The 25,484-nt window shown below is 35.5% G+C and overlaps 1 protein-coding gene across 1 annotated transcript in view; it reads left to right on the top strand.

The window, feature by feature from the left end:
• The window catches only part of PIGK (phosphatidylinositol glycan anchor biosynthesis class K), an 86,378-nt gene extending 61,402 nt beyond the window's left edge, over positions 1–24,976 (top strand). Inside the window, exon 11 of the mRNA XM_006187001.3 lies at positions 23,543–24,976. Coding sequence (XP_006187063.2) covers positions 23,543–23,659 — 117 coding nt within the window. The 3' untranslated portion in view covers positions 23,660–24,976. The remainder of the gene's footprint in view (positions 1–23,542) is intronic.
• The last annotated feature ends 508 nt before the right edge of the window (positions 24,977–25,484 follow it).

Raw genomic sequence — 25,484 nt, 5'->3', positions numbered from 1 at the left:
GAGAGTTATGGCCTTTAGATCTCTCAGATTTTTCAGGAGGTATAGATTGTAGGAGATATTAAAAGCCCTTAAATGTCAGAATTTCTCAGAATTTTAATGAATGCTAATTATTATTATGAGTCTTTCCATGTATCTTTGCCAGTCAAAAGAATTTTTTATTTAGCAGATATAGATTGATAAGAAGAGGTGCCGGGTTGAGCTTATTAAAAGAAACAGGCTTTTGCTTTAAAATGTTGGCTATATAGATCTTTCATTGACATTAAAATTGAGTGTTAAAATTCTGTGAGAAATTACAAAAAATGATTAGAAATTTTCCCCTTTGGGTAGCCTATCTGTGGTAGATAACCAGATCCAGTTTATATGTCAGGAATTCCCTAGTGTTGTCAGAGCTTAAATGACCTAACAGCCTGCAAATGTCACATTTAAAATTCTGTCTTCATGCCTGACTCTCAGCATAAATGAATTAAACAGCAGAGCAGGCAGCAAGTCAATATGTTCTTAACAGTAAGAGTGAGCAATGAAACAGTTTGTGGTTTGTTCAGAATAGGTAAATAGAATCTGCCCAGAACAGTTCACCTAGAATAAAATCAGAAACAGGAAACAAGAATTAACCTTTAAGATGGTCGACCAGACGAAATGTCAATCTTACTTTTATAGAGTGAATGAGCCAAGAAACTATGGTTTATGTAGCAGCTGCAGTTTGCTTTTATATACTGTATGAATTCACAATTTTCTTGGTATTATAAGAAGCTGTATTAATTTTAACACAAAATTCTAAACATTATAATGAAATTTCTATAGTACCTGAATTTATAAAATTTCGATTTTTTAGACACTTGCATGAAAGGAATTTATTTTCTTTTTCTTTTTATTGAATAAAATTAATTCTGTTCTCAAAGGGTAATCAGAAAAGGTCATTGTTAAAGCAGACTCTTATTTATCCTCTAGTTATTTCCCTTTACTGGCAGTACTACAATTTTGGAACTGTTACCATTGTCTATCCAAGTGGTCTTTAAGAAACATGTGAGCTATGTTGCTAGCAGTTCACTTATAAGTGGAATATTTGAAAGCAGTTTTTTACCCTAAGAGAATAGTAGTATGCATAATAATTAGGCCAATCCCACAAGACTTTTAAATCTGTAATATATCTAAATTATAGCAATACTCTAATATTTATCTAACCTCCACCTGTAATAGTATGTTTTTATGTTTTTATACTGTAAGTAGCTGTTTTTCTTTTAATCCTGAATCATGCTTTACTTATACCTAGCTTGGGGCATGTATCATTTTTATTTAAAATAATGTTATTTATTCACCTGTCTTGTATGTGTGTGTGTATATATATATATATATATATATATATATGTGTATCTTCTATTTGATTGTCTTTCTGGATATCCTTGATATCTTGATATTCTTTTCAGCGTCTTGCCTTGTGCCATGTATGCAGATATCCAAGTGGATGGAGATATATATATATATTATTAAGGGTACAGTGAGAGCTAGAGCACCTCTTTTCCCTACTACCCAGGCACCAGAAGCCAGGGCCTCTCAGTGGCAGCACAGTTTAGAAGATGATGGAGAGGAGGAGCTAGGGACAGGGGCTGTAACATGAGAAGCAATTTCAGAAATAGGAGAGGAATGTATCTCAGTCATTTGAGTAATTGATTTCTTGTGTATGTTACTTAAACTGCATTTTACAATGAGGAGCTAAGCAAAATTTCAGTGTTGCCATTTTATACTGCCAAATTATTTATCTTTTTTAGGTGTCCTAGCAAATATGATTGCACATCTAGGAAATCCAAGAGACTCAAGTTATAAGCAATAGAATTAATAGAAGAATCTGGTGAGATGGACAGTTATAAGATAAATAAACTGATAGCTTCTCCATATTTGCAATAAGCACACAAAATGGAAATGGGAAAATTTTTCTTTTGCAATGAAAGGGACTATAAGATAACTTAGGAGAAAATTTAACAAGTAAACCATAGGACCTATATCATAAGAATCATGGAAACACACCATGTTTCATAAGCAGAAAGTTATTCCAAATATACTTGACAGGTCAGGGAACTTAATATAAAAATATAATTTCTCCCAAATTAGCAGTTCTGATTAGAATGGAAGCAAGTTTTTTAATGTTAGAAAAAAATGACCACATAGTTCATGTGGAAGAATATCCAATAATAGCCAGAGAAGGTGTATAAAAGAGAAATACACCTGCCTTACCATATATCAGAACACAGCCACTAGAATTATATAAATGTATGTGGATAAAGGAATTGGTAAATGGGTTAATAAACACAATGAAAGAGTGGATTTTGAGTTTAATTTATTATAATTCACAATAGGAAATACATTTTACATATATAATGACCATTGATGTACATGTTTGTGTGTGTGTGTTAAAAATTGGAAATAAAATTTGTATGAAACATTTACCCTCACTACATATAATGCACACTGTTTTCTTTTTCTATTTTTTTTTAAATGGCAAATAAAACCTACTAAATTGATTTCAAAAGCAACGAATAGTACTGATGTGTGGCTTGAAAGATACTTGAATAGAGAATCCAGAGGAAAAAATTTATTATGTATGATCATTAAATATATGATTAAGATGGTACTCCATTTCAGTAGGAAAATGGTTAACCTTCTGTTTCATACTATATAATATGAGATAAATTTTGTGTAAAGACTTAAAGTAAGATAAATAAATAAACATTTTAGAAGAAAGTTTCGGTGACTGCATTTTGAATCTGGACGTAGGGAAGGGCTTCCTAGTGAACACATAAACCAAGAAGACATGTTCACCTCTATAAAAGTGGGGTATTTCATGTAACACAAGATACCAGAGTATTAAAAGACTAGTGTTAGAATCAAGACAAAATGTTTACAAAGAAGACAGTTAAATTGGTTAATACCTAAAATATACACGGGACTCTTGGAAGTTTATAAAAGGCAAACAAAACAGCTCAATATAAAAAAAAGAAAAAAGAGATGAAAAGCAGTTCAGAAGAAAGCAAACTTAACTAGCCAATGAATGATAGAAACTCTAAAACTCAGGAAGTGTACATTACAAATTAAGTGAAATTATTTTATGCTCATCAAATTGGCAAAAATTAAAATGACACTTTGGAAAACAGTTTGGCAGTTCCTCAAAAGGTTAAACACAGATTTATCGTATGTCCCAATGATTCCGACCTAAGTATATAAAAACACAGAAAATGCATCCACACAGAAACTCGTACACGAATGAGCATAGCAACATTATTCATAATAGACAATCATTGGAAAAAACACTAGTGTTCGTCAACTAATGGAGAAACAAAATACAGTGTATCCATACAGTGGACTGTTATTAGCGCTAAAAGGGGAAGAAGTACTGACACATGCTACAACATGGGTGAACCTTGAAAACAAACAGTGTGTTAAGTAAAAGAAGTCAGTCCCAAACTACCACACAGTGGCCTTCCATTCATATGAAATGTCCAGAATAGGCAAATCTACAGAGATAGAAAATCGATTCGTGGTTGTCTAAGAGTGGAATGAGGTGGAGGAATGGGGAATGGCTTCTAAGTGGGTGTAGGGTTTCTTTTTTTGGAGTGATAAAAATGTTCTAACCTTAGTGGTGATCATTGCATGACTCTGTAAATATACTAAAACCATTGAATTGTACACTTTGAAAGGGTGAATTTTATAGTGTATGAATTATGTCTCAATAAAGATATTTTAAAAATTAAAATCACCCATTTCTGGTAGGGATGCTAAGATAAAGGTACTTGTTTACCTTGTTGGTAGATATCGGAATTATTCCTACCTTTTTTAGAAGGCCATCTTGCAGCATCTCTTCACATTTAACATATAAACCCTCAACCCAATAGTTCCACTCATGAGAATATAGCTCATACTACTAATATATAAATAAAAGTACCTACATATAAGGACCTAAGTGCATTGATATTTGTAGTAGCATTACTTGTGGCCACAACAAATTGGAAACGATGTGAATACCCCTCAGTATGGCTCCCTGGTACTGAAAGATTCAACGTGTTCCTCCAAATGAGATATACTGTTACAGTGTGTGGTTCTGGATTGGCATCTGTCTCTTCTGATAATTGCTGTGATGGCTGGTGTGCACAGCACATCTGTTAGTATTTAACACACTGTGTCTCCACGTGGTTGCGTAGCTCTAGCAATGTTACAGGAAGAGAACAGAGTAGGTAATGAGAAAGACTGGCTTCTTGTTTGTTGTCATTCCTTCTCTATCCTTTCCCCTCTCTTCGGTCTTCTAACTTTCTCACTATTCTTTCTTGCCCCTTTCCCCCATTTTTCTCTATTTCATTCTTATAACCTAAAAGTTACATGAATTCTTCCCAAATGTTGGTGAGTGTTGTTACTATTTTTGTTGGAAAGTGAATTAAATGCCGTGTCTGATACATTGTAGATACTGGATACATAAGGTGACCTTTGTTGAATTTAGTGGTCTTTGATATGATGACTAAGAAGCAAAGAGGGTTAAGAGATCACTAAAGGTTCCAAAGTGCTTGTTGATAGACCTGTATGGTTCTCAGGTTCCTTTCGTAGCCAACAGTGGTAGTATTTATTAAACATTTCTGAGTAGGTATGCAAATTGTAGAATTCATTATACTTACAATTTTAGCAATCTAGTGGTCTTGCAACAAAATGAAAAAAGCCTAAATTGCATGGGAAAGTGTAAATTGCAAATACTGGTGGAAAGAGCATTACTATGTATGAAAGCACAACTAATCCTTTTAAGGATTTATGAAGTTAGGGCATAGAATATTATGAAGACAGAAAAATACATACAGAAGACAGTGATTTAGTTAACCTTGCATGCTTATGTTGATAATTTTTCTTTAAAGGTAGTTTTTTCCTCTTCATCTGTTTACTAGGAATGCAGGTACAGAACTAACATACTGAGACAGGTTTGGAGAGAAGAGGATTATTTTTCTATATACATAATTTTACATTTACTTCAGAGATGTTGATTTTAAAATTAAACCGTTTTTAAAAAATACCTGAAATGTACTATTAAGATTTGAAATATGTGACTATACTATGGTACTTCTGTGGAAAGTTGGTATTATTTTCTTTGTAAAAAGAATTACATGCAAATGAGTCAGAAAACTTTTTTCTTTCTTTCTTTCTTTTTTTTTTTTAAAAAAGAATTAATAGATTCATTTCATTTTATTTAAAGTCTATTTTGTCTGAAATCAGTACTGCAACACCTACTTTTTTGGCTTTTCCATCCTTTCACTCTCAATCTATATGTGTCCTTCTCCCTAAAGTGGGTCTCTTGTATGCAGCATATTGAAGGTTCTTGCTTTATTATCCAGTCTGCCACTCTATGTCTTTTGACTGGAGCATTTAGTCCATTAACATTTACAGTAATTAATGATAGATGTGTGTTTATTGCCATTTTGAACTTATCTTTGCAGTTGATTTGGTATTTCCTCTTTGTTCCTTTCTTCTTCCTTTTGTGGTTTGGTAAAGGTTCATTTCACTTTAATTTGTAAACATAAAAAGTTGATTAGCACTATGTAGAGTTTATTGTGTTATAGAATAATGATAACTAGGGATTTAAAAAAAATAACCAAACACAAGACTTTTAAAAAGAGAAATTTGTATGTAGTTAAGAGTAGTGTATTAGTCTCAAATACAGATGTTACCTAGACTTCCTTTTAAAAAAAGTAAAATATATTAGAAAGTACTGAAAAGTGACAAGGTCAGTAATTAATATATAATTTAACTGTAATCATAACACTTTTTTTTAGTATCATTTGATGATGCATGTGTTTTATTTTTTAAAATTTTATGTCAAAAATCAGTTTTAGTTAGCCCTGGCAAATATTAAAATATTTAGGCCTGTACTGTTTAGACATACAAAGTGGCACTGATACAAAAATGTAGGTAACTCTTATGTGCAAAATAGATCTGAGCTGAATAGGTAGAATAAATCACCTAGCCAGCCTCGAAATCCCTGTACATGTATGGATTATGTAAATGATAAAGCTCACATTCACAGATCATTGAGAAGTTAAAGGATTATTCAGTAGATGATGCTGGGACAATTAATTAAGTGATTAATTGCTTGCAGTGGGGGAAGGCTAGATTCTTGCTTTATAACACATGGAAAAAGAAAATTCTAACTGGATTATAGATCAATGCAAAAAATGGAAGATATCAAAACAATTAGAAAAGTATATCGGTAAATATTTATTGGTTTTTATGAACTATACTGGTAATGTAACAGCTATTAATAACATGATTTTCAAACACATCTTCTATAAAAATGATGATAAAAAGCACATTTTTATAACTCATTTACCTCTTGCCTGTACTAACTGTTTATCTGTTCTCCACCACTGAAGACATCTTGATAGGTAGTGGTTTGTCCAAAGTCGCAAGAAAAATGAGTGTCAAAGAGCCAGAATGATCTCTAACTTGTGTGAGTGGACCTTGAATATCTGAGACTTAGCTATACGCAACTGAAATAAATAATCAGCAATTAAATCAACTAGACAAATACACAGTTCTTTCACAAGTCAAAGTAATTTAGAGTTCATCACATTTAGAAAGTAAACATCTCTAATGAATATTAGTCATTTGACCCTTTGTATTGCTTTGAATATTAAGGTCTTGGTAGTAATTAACTTTACCCCCTTTGCATTACAGCTTTATCATCTTAGTTACTAAGACAAAAGCCTTCAGGAGAGTTTTTGGTTCTTCACAGAAAGTATATTTTTTCTTTTAAAATATTTTTATATAGATAGTAAAGACTTCTTAAAATATATTTTAAATTTTTATTGAAGTATAATCAGTTACAGTGTATCAGTTTCTGGTGCACAGTACAGTATCCCAGTTATGCATATATATACATATATTTGTTTTCATATTTTTTCATTGAAGTTTATTATGAGATATTGAATATAGTTCCCTGTGCTATACGGAAGAAATTTGTTTTTTTATCTGTTTATATATATAGTGGTTAACCTCTGCAAATCTATTTTTATTTTATTAACAGATACCATGACATAATCATGATGGCAGTTCTAAATTGAGTTTTGGTCTTTTTAAATTTATTGTAATTTTGTAAATGTGCCAAATATAAAGAATGTTTTCATTTTCTGCATTCCATTAAATCAAAATGTATCACATAACTCCTGAGATTTTCTTAGATCCTCTGATTGACTATATTTGTCTTAAGGGTTAAGTGTAGACCATAGTGTCAGGGGCATAAATGTACTTTGGTGGAGGATGGTTGGTGCCTTGAATAAATGTTGACTTTCTGGGGGTTGAGGCAAAAAATACTGGAAGTGAGGAGCTGGACCGTTTTCCACCTCCGGGAAATGGAAAAGTGATGTGCTTCTTGAATAGTTCCCTAGCTATGTATTGGTACCGACTTTTCTGGTAGAAATCTGTACAAGGAAGAAAGTACATTATACAGCGAAGAAAATAGAACCAGATCACTCATACCCATTGCATCCCGTGCTTCTAATAGGAAGGTTTTAATTTATAGTACAATAACATAAGTTAACATTTTAGTTAAAAAAGTGAGGAAATACATTGTTGCTTTTATCAATAGACGGTTATGTGCCCGTCTTAATAAATTTGACAGCAGTTAAACTCAAGGATCCATTAGAAGCAGCAGTAGAAGTACCAAGAGGAAAAAAGAAAATAAAACATAAGATGATCTTTTCTCACATAGATTCAGAAATTGGCTGTTCAGGTATAGACATATAAAAAAAAAATACAGTGCCCTTCAACTTCATGCTATACACTTGGCAGTAGTTAGATATCGACTAGCAACGATCGAAATAGTGTAACTAGGAGTTATTTAATCTGTCATCTAAATTGACCTGAAATCACCTTAATGTGCTTCCCAATAAGAGTTGAGATTATCAGTCACTTTAAAACTGATACAGTCATGTCAGAGAAGTCATATTTTATATTAAAGGAGTCAATACATTTAGTTACAGATTTGTAACGTTTAAGATTAACTTTCATTTCACTATCCTAATCATCTTTGGTGGGTAATTAGCATAGTGTATTTAATTTATAATTTCTGGTAAATTTTAGATAAGCACAGGTTTCTTTCGAAGATTATTTTTACTTTGGTCTACATTTAGATGAATTTACCTGACCAAGGTGTTCAGTTGTTTGGTTTTGTTTGTGTATCTTTTTATTTACCAGTTCTATCTCAAGGGTTTTTAATACCTTGTGAAAACAAAATAATATCCATGTTACCTAATTTTGGTTACTTAAGAGGTTTTTAGTTTAAAATGTGCCAGTAGACATTTAATTTTGTGAAATAAACATGTTTACTTTTAGATAGTGTTACTAAATCTATAATATTGGTAGAGAGAAGTGTAATAATTATAGATATGTTAGGGACTAATTCTGTATTTTGTTCTTCTAAATAGCTATATCTTTTATACCTAAAATTGTTGTTTGTAATAGAGTAGATTTAACTGACATTTTAACAATTAATTTTTAAGAGTTTCAGATGTCTTATTTTACTTCTTTCCTTGTACATCTCAGTTGGCTGTTTCTGCCAAAAATAAAATAGTAATTTTAATAACTATAAATCTTAGCCTGCTGTCTTCAATTAGTATAGAAATAGAAAAGGACTGTTTAAGAACACTGTCATTGATTAAATCACAGATGGGGCCTTTATCCAAGGGGAAGATTATTATAAGTAGAGTATAGGAAAAATAATTTTAAGACTTGTTTTTATTTGCAAATATGTGAGGTATTTTTATAGTGACTACAGTGACTAAAAGTGACTGCTTTCTTTAAAAATATTTTGTCAAACTTCATAGATAATTTATTGTAAGAGAAATTTAGGTTATAATCTTTTTAGGTACAAGCAAATGGTGTTCCAAAAAAAATTAATTTGACTGAAACTAACTTATTTCTCCAAATAATGATTTCATTTAAAAAGCACAAAGACCGGCTTCCTAATCTGTTCTTTAGATTATGTATTTCAGAAAAGAAGGTGTCACAAACGGACCTGTCCACAGAACAGAAACTGACTCACAGACATAGAGTACACACTTATGGTTACCAGGGATTAACAGGGCTGGGAAGGGATAAATTCAGAATTCGAAAATTGCATCTCTTAGGGAGTGATGGAAATGTTAGCTATCTTGATTGTGGTAGTGGTTTCATTGGTGTTTATATCTATCAAAATTCACCAGAATGTACATCTGAAATATGTGTGGTTTACTGTACAGGAACCATACCATAATAAAGATGTTTAAAAAAAAAAAGAAGAAGGGAGAGAAGGTGTCAGTCCTAAGACTTTAACGTTTAAAAGCATTGTGGTGGTTCTTTTGGGAGACCCATATTATAGAAGTTAACAAAATTCTGCTTAAAAACATGGAGTTGGAATTTAACTTTTCCTTAAACGGGGAAGTAACAAAAGCTCATTCTAGTAATTTTCAGTTTTTTTCCCTTAACTATTTACTCATTTGGAAATAGTTGTATAATTGGAGACAAGCATTATTATTGGTGTATTAGTAGGGGTTTTGTCTTTGGTTTTTTAGTAGGAAATAAAATGTAACTTAAATGGGCTTTTTAGAGTTTTAGGCAGACTAAGTTGTGATAATTAATTTGACATTTTTTATATCAGTGAGAAAATTTTCCTCATGGTTTGAAATCATAAAATAATGTAAGGAGTATGCTGATTTCTCACTACTTTCTTAGTATCTTCTTATTCTCAATGTTAGAAGATCTTCTAGAATTTTAAAAATCTAGCCAATCCTTGCATCTGTTGGATGGAATCTCACCAAAATGTTGCCCTCTAAATCGTGGAAAAGACCTCGTGTACTCCTTAGAGCAATCTGTTCTATGAACTTCCTGTTGGAAAATTTTCTTATATCTAATTGGAAACAATTTTTTTTTAATTGAAGTATAGTTGATTCACAATGTTATTCTGGTATACAGTGAAATGATTCATACATATATACATTTTTTTCTTTTTCATATTCTCTTTTATGGTTTATTACAGGATACTGAATATAGTTCCCTGTGTTTTATAGTAGGACCTTGTTGTTGATCTATTTTATATGTACTAGTTTGTATCTGCTAATCTCAGACTCTTAACTTATCCCTCCTCCTCCTTTCTTCTCTGGTAACCGTAAGTTTGTTTTCTGTCTGTGAGTCTGTCCTTTTTGTAAATTAAGTTAATTTGTGTCATTTTTTAGATTCCACATAGAAGTGGTATCATATGATATTTGTCTTTCTCTGCCTGACTTACTTCACTTAGGATGATAATCTCTAGGTCCATCCATGTTGCTGCAAATGGCATTATTTCATTCTTTTTTATGGCTGAGTAGTATTCCGTGCGTGCGTGCGTGTGTGCGTGTGTGTGTGTGTATACACCACATCTTTATCCATTCATCTGTCAATGTGCATTTAGGTTGCTTCCATGTCTTGGCTCTTGTAAATAGTTCTGCTATGAACATTTGGGGTGCATGTAACTTTTCAAATTAGAGTTTTCTCCAGGTATATGCCCAGTAGTGGGATTGCTGGATCCATATGGAACTCTATCTTTAGCTTTTTGAGAAACCTCTATACTGTTTTCCATAGTAGCTATACCAATTTATATTCCCACCAACAGTGAAGGACAGCTCCAAATCCTAGTAGTTTTTAAGGTAACCATTTATATGTAAAAGTACACAGTAGAGCATATGTGTGCAGAAGTATTTTTTGCTTTAAGCTATCATATTTGCGGTGGTTTCTGCAGGCAGTTGTCCCTGCCTTCCTGTGCCAGTGTAAAGTGGAGGTTGAGGCATGCAAAGATGCATTCATGTACGCTTTATTTGCCACTTGCCCCCGAATAGCGAGGAGAGCAGCACTCGGAAGAGCCAGTATCTCTGGGCACACGCCTGGTACCCATTTAGTCCCTTCTCTTGCTCATATACCAAACTGTCTTCCTCAGTTCTGCCCCTAAATCGTAACACCAACTATATCCAGTGTGTGCTCTGTAACTCATTAGTCTTGTGCTTATTTTAGTTGCCCCATAATACCTGTGGGGTAAGGGAGCTGCCTGGAGGGGGAGGAGCCTGGACACGTTCCCAGAGGAGTCCTGCGGTGCAGGAACAGTATATGGTAGTGAAGAGCGCTGACTCTGAAATCAGACTACACCACGTTTCAGTCCCATCAACCACCTACTAAAGCTTCTAGTTTGTGACTAGTCAGAGTACTCAATCAGTCTTTTCATGTTTGAAATAACATAATGTCTCAGTGCTGTTGGAAGGATTAAGTTAGATAGTAAACATGGAGGTTTTACCATGGAGTGGAGCTTTGGGTCAGCACTCCGTAAGTGATAATCATGGTTATGGGTAGCAGTGGCACTTCTGTAACAATTGAATTTTCCTCATTTGTAAAACAGAGTTGCTGTTGTCACTCTAGTTTTTATAATATACGTCTTCCATTTATCACAGTCTACTTTAAATATTATTGTATTATTTCATGGATAAAAAAGACCCTTATAATGATCTATTCTTAATTCCTCCCTCCCATCCTTTGTGCTGTTGTTGTCATGCGTTTTGATTCTGTATATTTATGAACCCCACAGTGCATTATTATCATTTTTGTTTTAAACAGTCAATTATCTTTTAAGGAAATTTTGAAATGAGGAAAAGTATTTTTATACTTGTTTGCCAATTTACCATTTCTATCTCTCCTCATTCATTTGTGTAAGTGTGAATTTTCTTTCTGCCTGAAGAACTGCTCTGAACATTTCTTACATTGTAGGTCTGCTCTCGGTACGCCTTGTAGGATAGGCACTGGTGTGCTGCCCTGTAGTATCGGACCGCTGCAGTGAAGTCTGTTGAATTCTCAAAGCTTTTGTTTTACTGAATGATGTTTTAGTTCACATTCATCCTTGAATTACTTTTTTTCACTTGGCACATTTTCCCTAGAATTCTAGGTTAACAGTGGTTTTCTTTCAGTACTTTTAAGATGTCTTTCCATTGTCTTCTGGTCTCCATGGTTGCTGACAGCAAATCTTCAATCATTCTTATCTTTGCTCTGTAGCAGGGGTCAATACAGTATTTCTTAGGGGACCAGGTAGGTTTGTGGGTCATCTGGTCTTTGTTGCAGCTACTCAACTTGGTGTGGTGTGAAAGCAGCAATAGATAGTATGTAAATCAGTGAGTGTGGCTGTGTTCTCGTAAAACTTTATTTGTAAAAGTCATGTGGCTCATCTGCTGTAGTTTGTTGAATCCTGCTCTGTAAGAACAAGTCTTTTTATCTGACTGCTTGTAAGGCGTTCTCTTTATCATTGTTTAACCGCATTTCGATCATGACATTCCTTTGCATGCTTTTCTCTGTTTCTTCTGTTGGTGTTCAGCTTTGTGGTTTTGGTGGCTTATAGTTTTTATGAAATTTGGAAAAATTTTAGTCATTATTTGTTTTACGTGTTTCTCCCTCCCTCCCTAGGACTCCAGTTGCATAGATGTGATCCTGTTTGATGCTCTGCCACAATAGGCATGTCCTTGTCTCTGTTTATTCTTTTCCCTGCTCTTTTTCTTTCTGGGCTTCATTTTGCTAACTTAATGCTAATTCTTTGTAGTGTCTGATCTACTGTTAATTTCATCCAGTGTATCTTTCATTATATGTATCGTATTTTTCATTTCTAGAAATCCTATAATGAGTCTTACTTCTGTATTCTGTTTATCTCCTCATATATTCATGTTTTCCATTACCTCTAATTTATAATAGCTGTCTTAAGAGCCCTGTCTACTAAATCCATCATCTTTTTCATTTATGCATCTATTTCAGCTGATTGATTTTTTTCCTGGCTTCAGGTGATATTTTCCTCCTTATTTCCATGTCTTCTTTTTTTAAATGGATGCTAGATATTTTAATTTTTATTGTTGTTGGCTGTTGCATTTTGGACTTTTGTTTTATTCACGTAGCAAGTATTAGATTTTGCTTAGGGTCAGTTTGATTCCTTTAAGGACTGCTTTTAAGTTGTTTTACCCAGATCCAGAGCAGTCTTTTTTTGGGGGTGGGAGTGGTGGGAGATAGCTGCACTGTCTCTGGTTTATTCTGGTTTAGCCCTGCTATAAACTGTGGCCTGTTGCTCTGCATGTTATGAGTCCTGGGAATTATTTGGCCTGTTGCTTTTGGTGTTTTGCTTCGTTTTCCTGTCCAAGCTTCTTGTTATGCATGCCGAGATTCAAACTCTGCCAAAGATTCAGGGAGATCCTTCTGCAGATCTCTGGAGCTTCCTCCACTCCAGTAGTCCACCCTGAAAATTCTAGCCACCGAAACGTCCCTGAATTCTAATCTGTGTTTCCTTGGCTCTGCAGCACTGCCAGGCTTTGCCTGGGGCTCTGTCCGTGTCCTTGTGCTGCAGCTTGGAAATGGCCTCCAGGGAAAAAGCTTCAGCAACTGAAGGAATCATCTTACTTGTTCCCATTCTTTCAGGGATCATAAAACCGCTGCAAATTTGCAGATTGTCCAATATCTGAAACCATTATTTCTTACCTTTGGAATGATTATTTAGTTGTCCAGAGTGGCAGATAATTCTATAGCATTTAATCCCACATATGCAGAAGTGGAACTCTGATTACCTTTTAACAGACACAGATAGATACTGTTGATAAATAGCACCTTTGTGATTTATTTGTGGGGACAGTGAGTTATTTCTCTTAGTTAAGAACTGAAAAATAGACTCATTTATTGCAAACTTCAACTTGTTTTATACATTTTTAAATGAATATTTTTTAACTTCTCATTAGGGATTCTTAAAATAGATTGTGTTATTATTTAATTTATGCAATTCTTAATTTTTCCTTAACTCATAAAACCAAGAGTATAAACTAGTAAATTAATAGTTCATTGTATTTGAATATTTTACATTTCTTATTTTCAAGAAGAAAATAATATATAACTAAGACAAGTTAATTACTCTATTCTAAGCTTACGAGACCTTGTAGAGGTTCAGAAATGGATATCACAAACAGACCAAAATGTAGTAGAATCACACTTGTAAATTAACTACAGTGTAAGATATAAACCAAATATCAGTGATGCACAGAGAAGAAAGTAATTCTTACTGAGGTTTGAGAACAGGCTTCACCTGGAGGTGATATTTGAGCAAGGTCTTGGAGAATAAATAGGTATGAAAGAGTAGGAGAAATTAGTTTAGAATATTTCATTCTCTTCTATTGTTTTAAACATTCAAAGTTAATATCTTGAAAAGGTTTTCCATTCAGAGAATAGGTATGAGAGGTAATGAATACTTCCATTTCAAGATTTGTTTGTTAATTAGTTTTCTGTAGGTATGTAATGAATTTAGTGATGTAAAAGCATTTATTACCTCACAGTTTCCATGACTCAGGAGTCGAGGCACAACGGAGCTTAGTCCTGTGCCTGGGTTATAACAGGGCTGCAGTCAGGGTGTTTACCAGGACTGCAGTCTCACCTGAGGCTCAGCGTCCTCTCCCAGGCTTGCCGGTCGTGGCAGATCTCAGCTTCCCGTTGTTGTGGAACTGACTGTGTGGCAGGCCCTCAGCAACTAGAGGTTGCCTGCCATTCCCTGCCTGTGGCCCACTCCACGGCATGCTGTTTGATTCTTAAAGACTACCAGGAGAGCGTCTCAACTACTTCTAAAATATGTCTCTGCCTTGTGTCTCTGATATCCAGACCGCCTTTTGAAAGGCTCACCTGATTAGGTCAGCCCCTCCTCCTAGGATGATCTCCCTTTTGATTAACGGAAAGTCACTGATTTGGGGAACCTTAATTATATCTTCAGAATCCCTTTATCTTTGCGATACAGTGCAACCTAATCAAAGGAGTGATATCCCACCAAATCACAAGCCCTTTCCACACTCAAAGGGAGGGGACCATACAGGGCAGGTCCACTGTGTGTACGTAGGGTGAACAGGGCATGTACGTGTATGTGTACAGGGAAAGGGAATCGTGGAGAGAGGACTGAGAATTCTGCTGACCACTGTTTGATTTATACTATCAATATAATTTGAAGAGTACAAATTACATTTTATAGAGAGGAGATGGATAGACTAGGAATACTTATAAACTACAACTGATTCAACAGTTGAAAACAAATAACTAAAATATCTTCTAAAGTAATTATAACCTCAGTAGATTGGGGTTTTTTTTGTTCCTTAAAATATAGTTCAACTCATCTGATAAGCTCATTATATTTGAAGAAAAGAATCTCGTTAAAACTTTGTCAGTTTTCCATTTGCTTCCCAATAAACATGTACAGTTTTTTAAATCCTCAGTTTTTTCTTTTTATGTAATTTTAATACTTAGATCTATTCTCTGTTAACTGTTCTGAAGTTCTGTTGTGATGTCCTAGCAACGTGAAAGCGAGATTGAGCACTGTTCACGACTGGTGGTGTGGTGTTGCTAAGCTACCTATCTTTTTAATTTGAAATATTAGACATTTCAATAATAGGTGGCCCTTAAGCTTTAAGTGTTTGCTCATGACACGTTGCAGTGTTTTATGTATGCTTTTCACCTCTGCACTATAGCTATTATTGTGAAAGTTTTTTTTAAAAAGGGAAAGTGTATTTTAATGGCAGTCAGTAGAATACCTTAACTACATAAAATCAGTCATTTTCTGAGAAGCTCTAATATGGACGCAAATGAAATTATAAGCTATACTTTAGTATGAACTTACCTCAATGCAAGTGTACTACCAAATGCAATAATTATACCAGTCTGTCACTTGATTGTAAGTAAAATCATTGTAGAATGCCTAAAATATTACCTAGGCTTGCTTTAAAAATAGCAATGTTTTTACACTCCAGGAAGATCATTAGATACATACTGAAAAAGCACTTTATTATATTATGTTGCTGTTATGCTATTCACGTTACCTTTTCTTAAAGCAGGATATCAAATGCTAAGTGGCATTATTGCCGTGCATCTAATTTGCAAAAGATGAATATATGCAGTGTCTTCTAGGTAGGCTCTTTTTATAAAAGTTTTTCCTGTGTATTCCCCTTTCCTCCCATAAAAATAATGAAATTAATTAATTTCTTCAAATTTTTTCATATTTCATACTCAACTTGCATCTTGCTTTTGTTTTCTTATTATTACGGTATAAACATCTGTACAAACCATTAAAATTGAAAACATTTTTGATGACTAATTACATAAATGTGCAATATTTCTCCTATTATTATCTATATAGTTTCCTGTTTTTATTATCTAAATAACACTGAGAAGAAAATCTTGGTGCCAAACCTTTGGCAGCATTTCTGAGTTCCTTATGGTAGGTCCTAGCTAGGAGTCTAACAGATTCTAGGAATGAGAAGATACGAACCCTGTAAAGACTTCTGAACACGTTAATAGATACTGCCCTGAAAAGTTGACCATTCTTGTTAGTATTCACTAGTTTAGTTTTAAAAAAGAGGAAGAAGTAGTTAATACATTATTTTTATTGTTTTTAATGATTAAAGGTTGTATTTTTTCAAATGTTTATTAGTTATTTATAATTATTCTTTTGTGAGAATTTTCATTTTCCTGTCCCATTTATAGATAAATTCATGTGTCTTTTCTTACTGATTTTAGGGACATCTTCAAGTACTGAATTTATCCCCCTTTCTGTCATATTTTCCCATTTATTTGCCTCTTAATTTGATTTATACACTTTGTAAAATACAGAGCATTCAAAAACTTCTTTTAAAAATCTTTCCACCTTTTCTGTTTTCATTTATTGCTTTTAGACTTATAAATCCCTTTACTGTGCAGATCCTTCTACATTTTATCTCTTTTTACTGTGTTCACCTGTGGGGGTCGCTGGCTAAGCTCTCAGAGGCATCTCATTGTCTCAAATCCCAGCATGCACCGGGCATTCACAGAATGAACCTCCCTGACCCTGATGCTTGCTACTCCCAAACCACACCCATCCTTTCAACAGGGTTTCCTAAGGGCCCTCTGGGATTGGCAGTGATCAGAGCAGATGCAAATCTCCACCTTCCTCCTGCCAGTGAGGCTGAGGCATCACCCTCCTCCCAGAGCCTGGCTTTTCTCACGTGACTTTGCTCCATGGGCCACTGCTTGGGTGCTGCCTCCTCCTCTCCACCAACCCAAACATGGCACCTCATTCAAGGGCCAGCTCATCCTGACAGTAGCCACCCACCTGGCAGTCCCCTTAATAACTTGCAGGCCCTTTGACTTGTGTTCTGCTCTCCACAGTGAGTTCCCTTGAAACTTGTCTCCACTGGAACCATTAACATAGCTGTCATTATGATGTATCCCTGGGTGCCACTTTACAAAAGTAATAAAAATTTTTTTTTGCATCTAATATTTTTATGTCTAATTCTAAACCATGTGAAGTGTATTTTGATTTATAGTGTTTGGTTAGAAACAAAACTGCTTTTTTCCAAATGTTAATCCATTGTTGGAGGACCAGTAAGAATATCCCCTTGCTCATTGATAGCTCTTTTATCATACACCTAATTCTCGGATACTGGGCTGATCGCCTACTTTCTATTCTGTTGTACTGATCTTTTCTATTTTGCATCAGAACAACATTATAGATTAGCTTTATCACATCCTTTCGATATTCAGGACTGTTTACCCCTCTATAGAGTAGTATAGATTATTTACCTCACATCTCATACTGTGGATATTCCTAGATATTTTATGTTTTTTTTTTGATATTGTGAATGAAATTTTTTTTCTATTCTGTTTTCTGACTCGTTTTTACTGGCACATTGGAAGGGTATTGGTTTTCTTATGTTTATCTCAAATCTGGACTCTTTATTCTCAATAATTATGCATTGATTTTGTGGAGTTTGTTGATAACTCATCTGCAAATAATGAAAATTTGCTTCTTCCTGGAAGTTGCATCTGGATTGGCTGCAAATTCCAAAGCAGTACTCACTGATAATAGTAGGTATTCTTGTCACAGAAAAACTAAAATCATGGTTAAGGAAAAACAGTGGTCAACTTTCTATTAAAAATAAAATTACTGTTGAAAACAAATCATCTTTAATTATCCTAGATTAGATTAATTGCTTTGTGAATTTACCATGGGTAAGATACATCAGAATTTTGGGAGATATTCATTTCTCTAGTGGAGGGTGGTGGTGGTGGGGGCAACTTCTGATTAACACCAATTGCTAACCAGCTTTAAAAGGAAGGGAACTAGACTTGAGGTCTAGATTGCAGTTGGTAGGAGGGAGGCTCGAGGAAAGTGAGGTGAGTTAGTCTCTAGATGCCCCCACTTCATTTCCTCGGGAGTAATTACTAGCATGGTGGCAGGTGGAGTCAGTCTCCTTCCAGGAAGACTATGAAGAGAGCTGCAAATGAGCATAACTGCAGCTCCCTGAAAGTAAGGGGTGGGTGGCAAGAATACTTACGAAATGTGCCTCTAGAAGACACTGTAGTGGCTTCGTCAGAGTCTGGCTATGCATAGTGTTCAGGTGTTGATGGGTGTTTGTTGAAGTCTTTACTGTGTGAAATTTAGCTCAGATGAGTTAATGGGACTGGATTCCTCATTCTAGGAGGGTCTGAGGGGCCATTATAACGACAGGCCCCCCTCACCTCAATCAAGTTCGCGGTGGACAAGGGGTTGATTAGCTGCCCTTCCTGCTGGTTTTATCTATACCATTGTTGCAGAAACCTGAAGCTACAAGTCTGTAGATGGAAACTTTATTTTCTTATGATAGTAAAGGATCAGGGTTTTTCCTTCTACATTCTCACCTCAGTGGGTGTATTCATAGCTTTTGATGCAAAACAAACCACTCCAAAACTTAGTGGCTTAAAACATCAACAGTTTATTTGGCTCATAATTCTACAGGTTGGCAATTTAGGCTGAGTTTAGCTGGGAAGTTCTGTCCTTAACTGGGCTCCCTCGTGGTCTGTGGTCAACCTTGGGTTGGTTAGATATGGGAGTTGGCTGGTTGCTGGCTGGCCCCACCTGGCATCTTTTTCTCCAGAAGCCTCGTCTCAGTTATTTTTCTCACGGTGGTAGCGGAGGTGTGAGAGAGAGCAGAAGCAAGCAACGCCTCCGGAAGCTCGTGTTGGAACGAGGACACTGGTGCTTGCTTTCTGTTGGCCAAAAGGAGTCACAAGGCCAGCTGAGTCACAGTGGGAGGGTATAGAGTCTGCTTCCGGATGAGAGCTGCTATGAAGCAATGTATTGCCAAGGGTATGGACACAGGGAAGTATGGGGAATTGGGAGGGTTTTTTTTTTTTGCCATCAGTCTACCACAATTAGGCAAATGAAGGACTCAGAGATGTGCTTAGGACACTATCTTCTTTGCCAGTGTAGATTTTAATTTTTCTGTTACAGAATTGTCACCCATCTCCCTCTTTATCTCAACCTACCATCCTTATATCTTGTATTGTTTTTCTCTTTATATTATTCATTTGTTGTTGGCTTCCTGTACATTTTTATTCAAGTTCATACCAAATAAATTCTTTTCTAAAATTATCCAAATTATCTTTTGTTTCCTTATTAAATCTATTCAGGGCTGTATGCTCTGTAGGATATTTATTCCTCAAGTGTGGGAGTACATTTACTCACGGACCTAACATTGTTTTTTTTCTTTTTCTTAGAACACTGTTGGAATTTGCCAACAGAGCACGTGGTTGCTTTTCACTATCTACTTAGATTTGAATGCCTTCTCAGATCCGCATCTGAAAAATAGGCTGTTACACGTTTCCCAGTGACTGGCAGGCAGTCATCCAATGTGGTTTTGCTAAGATGGCTAGGATTGTCTGTTCCCACGCTGTGTGTGCCTGGTTTTGGGACACTTTAAAACAATGAAGTATATGGGAAAACTGTATTTCTTGACATATACCATTAAAAGGATTTTCCCTGTATTTTCCGTTCTTTGCAGAGATTTTCATTTGGATGTGGAGCCGCCTTAGAAGCAGTGAACCATTGACAGTGGCCCTCTGCCTTCTGACATGCTCTGTCCTGGGAATTGTATTTAAAGGGCTGTGGAAAGAAGTTGCCCTTGGTCGGTTGGGAGGGAGTTACACTGCTCTGGCTGCCCCGTAAAGCCATTGTCTACTCTGTAAATTCTGTTTCTCTTAAACAGCCTGCAGAAAAAGGGAGAGCGCTAAAGTCCCTTTCTCAGCTGACAGAATTACTGTGTTTCACAGAGCAAAGCAATCCTTTGCATCATGTGAACTAATCAGAAAGCTGGGCCACTATTAATTTGTTTCTAGACCTGGTTTCTAGGACTTTCAGGTAGTGAAATTGTCTGAGGTTTCTCATCAGAGTTTCGATTAATTTTAGTAGGGTGTGCTCTTGTCTCTTTCTCTGCCTTTTTATGTGTTTTCCTGAGAAGATGGGAGAGGCTGTGCTGGGAGAATTCTACGTAGTTGCCACATTAAGCTCATTTAATTAATAACTAATTTCCCCTTTTTTTTTGTTAATCAAATATATGTAATGATATACAACAAAGTATTGCAAATGCAAACGGCAGTTTTGAAAGGCTGAGATTTGCTGCTTTCATTAGCTAGTACAGTGTTGCAATGTGAATACATACGCCATTCCATAGTAATTTTGGAGTAATGACATGTATTTCTTAGTCCTCCGTTGTTGCTTTCAAAGTTTGCTGTTGGGGAATGTAGCTCTAGCACTTTGCTTTTCTCTCCGGTCCTTTCCCGGGTGTCAGTGGTCTACATGTGGGACGTGTCTAGTTGAAGGATCAGGAAGCAGTGCCTCCAGAACTCTCCGAAGCAGTTTTTGGAATAACAGACCAAAGCAGCTCTCAGGCCCGTCTTTGGAGAAGTGATAGTTACTGCCCAGCAGTTATCTCTGACAGCTGCCTCTGGCTGCTAAGTTAGACATGCAGCGGTAGAGTGACCGCCTCAGGCGGTCCGTCTCGTTGGAAAGTAACTAGAGTTTCTACAGGTATAGAAATAAGATTTGCTATTAACTACTTGATAATTATTTCAGTAATGTCTAATGAATCATAGAGCTTAAATGATGTTCACCATTTTTTTTTAACATGACTTGGTTGAAACACCACCTGAAAGTTACAGGTGCTCGTGAATTCTTGAAGGTTCACACCTCCTGAACTCTCAGCACTGAAATTCATTAAATTGGTTTATGGAACAATTTGTATATATTATAGCCTGTTCTTCTACAGGCCAGAGTTTACTTTAATGCCAGATTTTGACAATATTTATTTAACCTTTTAAAAGTAATAACCTGTGTGTGTTATTACTAGTCTAGGTAACTGGTAATAAGTCTAGACTTACTGTGGTGAATGATTTTCAAATGTTTAGAGATATCAAATCACTATGTTGTACACCAGAAACTAACATAGTGTTTTAGGTCAGTTATAGTTCAAATGAATAAACAAACAAACTTCATAGAGAAAGATTCTGATCACATTTATGGTTATGAGAGGTGGAGGGCTGTGGAGAAGGGGAGTTGGATGAAGGTGGTCAAAAGGTAGAAACTTCAAATTAGTAAGATAAATAAGTACTAGGGATATAATGCACAAGAGGATTAATGTAATTAACACTGCTGTAAGTTTTATATGAAAGTTGTTAAGAGAGTTAAATCCTAAGAATTTTCATCACAAGGAAAAGAAAAAGAAGTCATTTTTTAGATCACATTACAGTTGTTTCAAACATCTTGAAATACTGTTTACCCTTAGCATGACTTTGAAATTATTATCCACATTTTAATTTTAAAAATTACATGTTACTATGTCAAATTTTGTTTTTTTAAAAGTTTTGATAACTGCAATTTCAATATAGTAATTCATTTCCTTTATTTAAAAAAAAGAAGAGGAGAGGATTGCCTAATTGAACATCAGACATTTGCGTAAATAACTTCGCTATTTATAGAATTAAAAGAAAAACAGAATTTCTTTCTAGGAAAATACTCTTTGGAATTTTGTTAGTGAGTTTATAATTTTGAAAACATTAGGTAACTATTAGATATTATGACAGTGAATATATATTAATGGCATGGCCCTTACTAATGAATTCTTGTTGATACGACTTGCTTTGAGTTTTTTTTTTCTTCTTTCCTTCCTTCTTCTCTCCCTCCCTCCGTTTCTTCATACCTTCCTTCCTTTTTTTCCCATGTGAATTTGAGGATTGACTGAAGAGCATTTAGGTATGCCAATTATGTAAGGAAAAGCCAAACTATAAGATGTGGAATCAAGTATACTTCAATCAATCAGTCAATCAATAAGGAGAAAAAGATGTAGAAATGTATAAGAGATTTATAAGCCTTTCTGGAATCTAGTTTATACGGTGACTAAAGCAAATTTCAGATTATAGTTTCACTTTAGTCTTTTCTAAAGTATGGTTGCCATATCATAACTATCCTTACAATCTTAGCTAGTAATTCAGGAAGCAGAACTCATAACGAGATCATAGTCACAGCCCTTCCATTTCAGGGCCATGATGTAGCTGTTGAAATGACAACGGAATGGGAAAGACTGATCTGCCTTTCCTTGCTTCCTTGCTGAGCAGAGAAGCATACATGACACTGCTGGGTGTTGAGGAATGGAGAAGAGCATGTAAAGGGGACTCGCCCAGACTTTGCCCCCTGGAAGTTTGCAGGGAGGTAAATGAAAAAAGAAACTGTAATAGTAGATAGGAGTAAATGTAGGAGGGACTGCACATTCCAAGAAAAGAACTTATCATCTGGGAAAATCTGGAGAAGTTGACATTTGAGTTAATGAGCTTTGAGTAGGCAGAATGGAAGTAACATGACCAGACTCAGCGGCCCCTCAAATATTTGCTGACTGTCTGGATAAGTGGAGTCGAGTAGCATTGCTTTTGTACTGACTTGGTCAGTGTATTGTAAGAGTGTCCTGTGTGTGCCAGGCACTGGGGCAGGTAGGTGCTGGGAATTATAGCTCGATGACCCTCCTAGAGCCACAGTCTAACAGGAGAGACAGGTAAAACAAACTAATGGTTATATAAATACAAAGTGAAAAAGGACTGTTAGACTACTGAATAACGTGGGTGAAGAGAGTGATTTGGTAGGGTAGTCAGGGAAGGCCCCTTTGAGGAAGCAAAATGCCATTTGAAACTGACCTTTGTAAGAACCATTTTGGGATATTTACCCTGTTTGAAGTCTTTGCCATTGCTGCTGTCCCAACACAGTAGCCCGGGACTGATTCCAGGTGCCCTGTGGTTACTCAAGTACCTTACATAAAACGGTGTAATGTTTGCATATAACCTATGCACATCCTCCCTTGTACTTTAAATCATCTCTAGATCACTCATAATACTTAACACAATGTAAATGCTATGTAAATAGCTGTAAATATAATGTAAATCCTATGTAAATAGTTACCAGTGTGTGGCAAAATCAAGACTGCTTTTTAGAACCTTCTGGAAACTTTTTCCCCTATATTTTCAATCCGTGAATGTGGAAACTGCAGATAGAGAAGGCTGACGGTACATTTAATTTGTCTAACTTACTCCCCCTTAAAGCACAACCTGTCAGTTTCCTATTTTCCATCAGTATTTATCTATTGTTGAATTATTTACTTATTGTTAAATTTATAATGTCATCCTTGTTTTGCAGAAACCAAAGCTGAAAGATTGGCATCCTCCTGGGGGTTTTATTCTGGGATTATGGGCACTTATTATCATGGTTTTCTTCAAAACTTACGGAATCAAGCACATGAAGTTCATTTTCTAGATGCAACGGTGTATGAAGACTGCGTGGAAGACTACAACCTTGGATAAAAATTTATGTCAATACATTTTTAAAGGTACATTGCTCTGTGTGACTTGGCAAAAAGATAAGGAGACTGTAAATTTGAATGTTTTGTAACTTAAGGAAGAATCATTGTTAGTGCAAGTGCTAAATGACACTAAATATATTTCAGTTTTTTCATTTTGAGTGTTATTAAAATATTGGGACAAAGAGACGAGAATATACTCACTGGCTTTTTTTTGAAATTTTCCCCTTATTTTAAAACCCTTTTCATTTGGGAAAAAAAATGTGAAGACATTAAATTCTCACTAGCAGGAGTAACTTCTGTTAGTATTTTTGTGTATGTTCTTCCAGCCTCTTTCATAATTTTTTTCCAAAATAGAGAACATACCACATTGTAATCTCACTTGTTGTTCGCAGTGTGTCGTCAGCCCTTCCCCTCTCCCTGGGTGTTCCCCGGGAACACATGGTGAATGGCTGCATGCTCTCCACTTTATGAATGTACCGTGATTTATTTAACACTCTTCTGGAATAGAACCACTTACTTTGCTCCCAAGATTTTCCTTTAATGTGTTAAGAGTTTACTGCAGCTAATCTTGGAATTCTGCAGCTAAAATTGTAAGTAAATATGAAAAATTAATTTCTTAATCTATGGTACTGGCAGTCTCCAGGACCTTATTTACTGTCAGTTTATGGGGAAAATGTAAGGCCTTTGCGAATTTTACCGACTGCTCAAGAAAAATAAACTCCATTGTTTTTCATTTCTAAGCATTCTGTGAGCATCTAGAATTGATCACCTCCTCTTCGGTTTCCACGTTGAAAAAGATGTTGTTTCAATTGTGTTTAAGGTATATACCTTCCCCCTGGCTGGATCCACACTTTTCCTTGGGCAGTCCCATAAAATGGATGGACTGTGTGAAAACTCCATGCTTGTGGCCCCGTCTTCATGTCTGACTGATGTGTCACATGAAGCCTTTTTCCTGGTCTGTGACAAGACGCAAGAGCTTGTCTCCCCAACACTGATTGTTTGCATCTCACCAGCCATCTTCGTGTCTGTCTCGTAACTGGAAATGGTTTGAGAGTGTGCTTTGCTTTCAGCCCAGATATTGTTTTTTCACATATAAAGGGGAGAAGCCCTGAAAGCTGAGCATTCATGTCCCGTGGGATACTTTCCCGTGTTTAATCTGTTTTATCCAGGAGCTTATGTGTTAATCTTATTCACTATGAAGATCTGTTTTGTAATTGTGGATAACATTCAGAAGACAACTCTTCCTCCACAATAAAACCTCCTAAAATTAATATTCCTTAGAGTTTGTTTTCCTTTTAGCAACTTAAAATATTACCCTTTAATTATATGCAAAATGGCCATGCTTTTCACAGGCATAGGATTAACGGTGCCATCTCTCAGGTTAGAACAAACGATATTGAGGCTTTCTGCCAGCTCTGAATCTTCATTTTAATTGATCTTTTTATCGGTGTTCTAGACACCTGAAGAAGAAAACTTTTTATCTGATTATATGGAGAAGGATCTTTTTACACATAGAAAGAGGGGGAAACAAACTTAAATTCCAATAGCTGAATCGCAGTAGCGCTAAGAGACCAAAAACGGTTGACCATGTCACCCTCCAAACACTACGTAAGGTCATGAACACTGGTGGGGGAACTCCTTCGAGCCGTAAAAGAAGTATGATTGTTCTTGAGCCAAAGTAATTTAGTTTAAATATAATGAAATATACCCTGATGGTAAAGACTCCTGGAAAGTAAAAGGATTCCTCTTCAGCGATTGTAGAAGGTGCCCTTCTTAGTT

This window comes from Camelus ferus, chromosome 13 (genome assembly GCF_009834535.1).
Source record: "Camelus ferus isolate YT-003-E chromosome 13, BCGSAC_Cfer_1.0, whole genome shotgun sequence".
Taxonomy (NCBI): domain Eukaryota; kingdom Metazoa; phylum Chordata; class Mammalia; order Artiodactyla; family Camelidae; genus Camelus; species Camelus ferus.
This window is presented reverse-complemented; position numbering and strand designations above follow the sequence as displayed.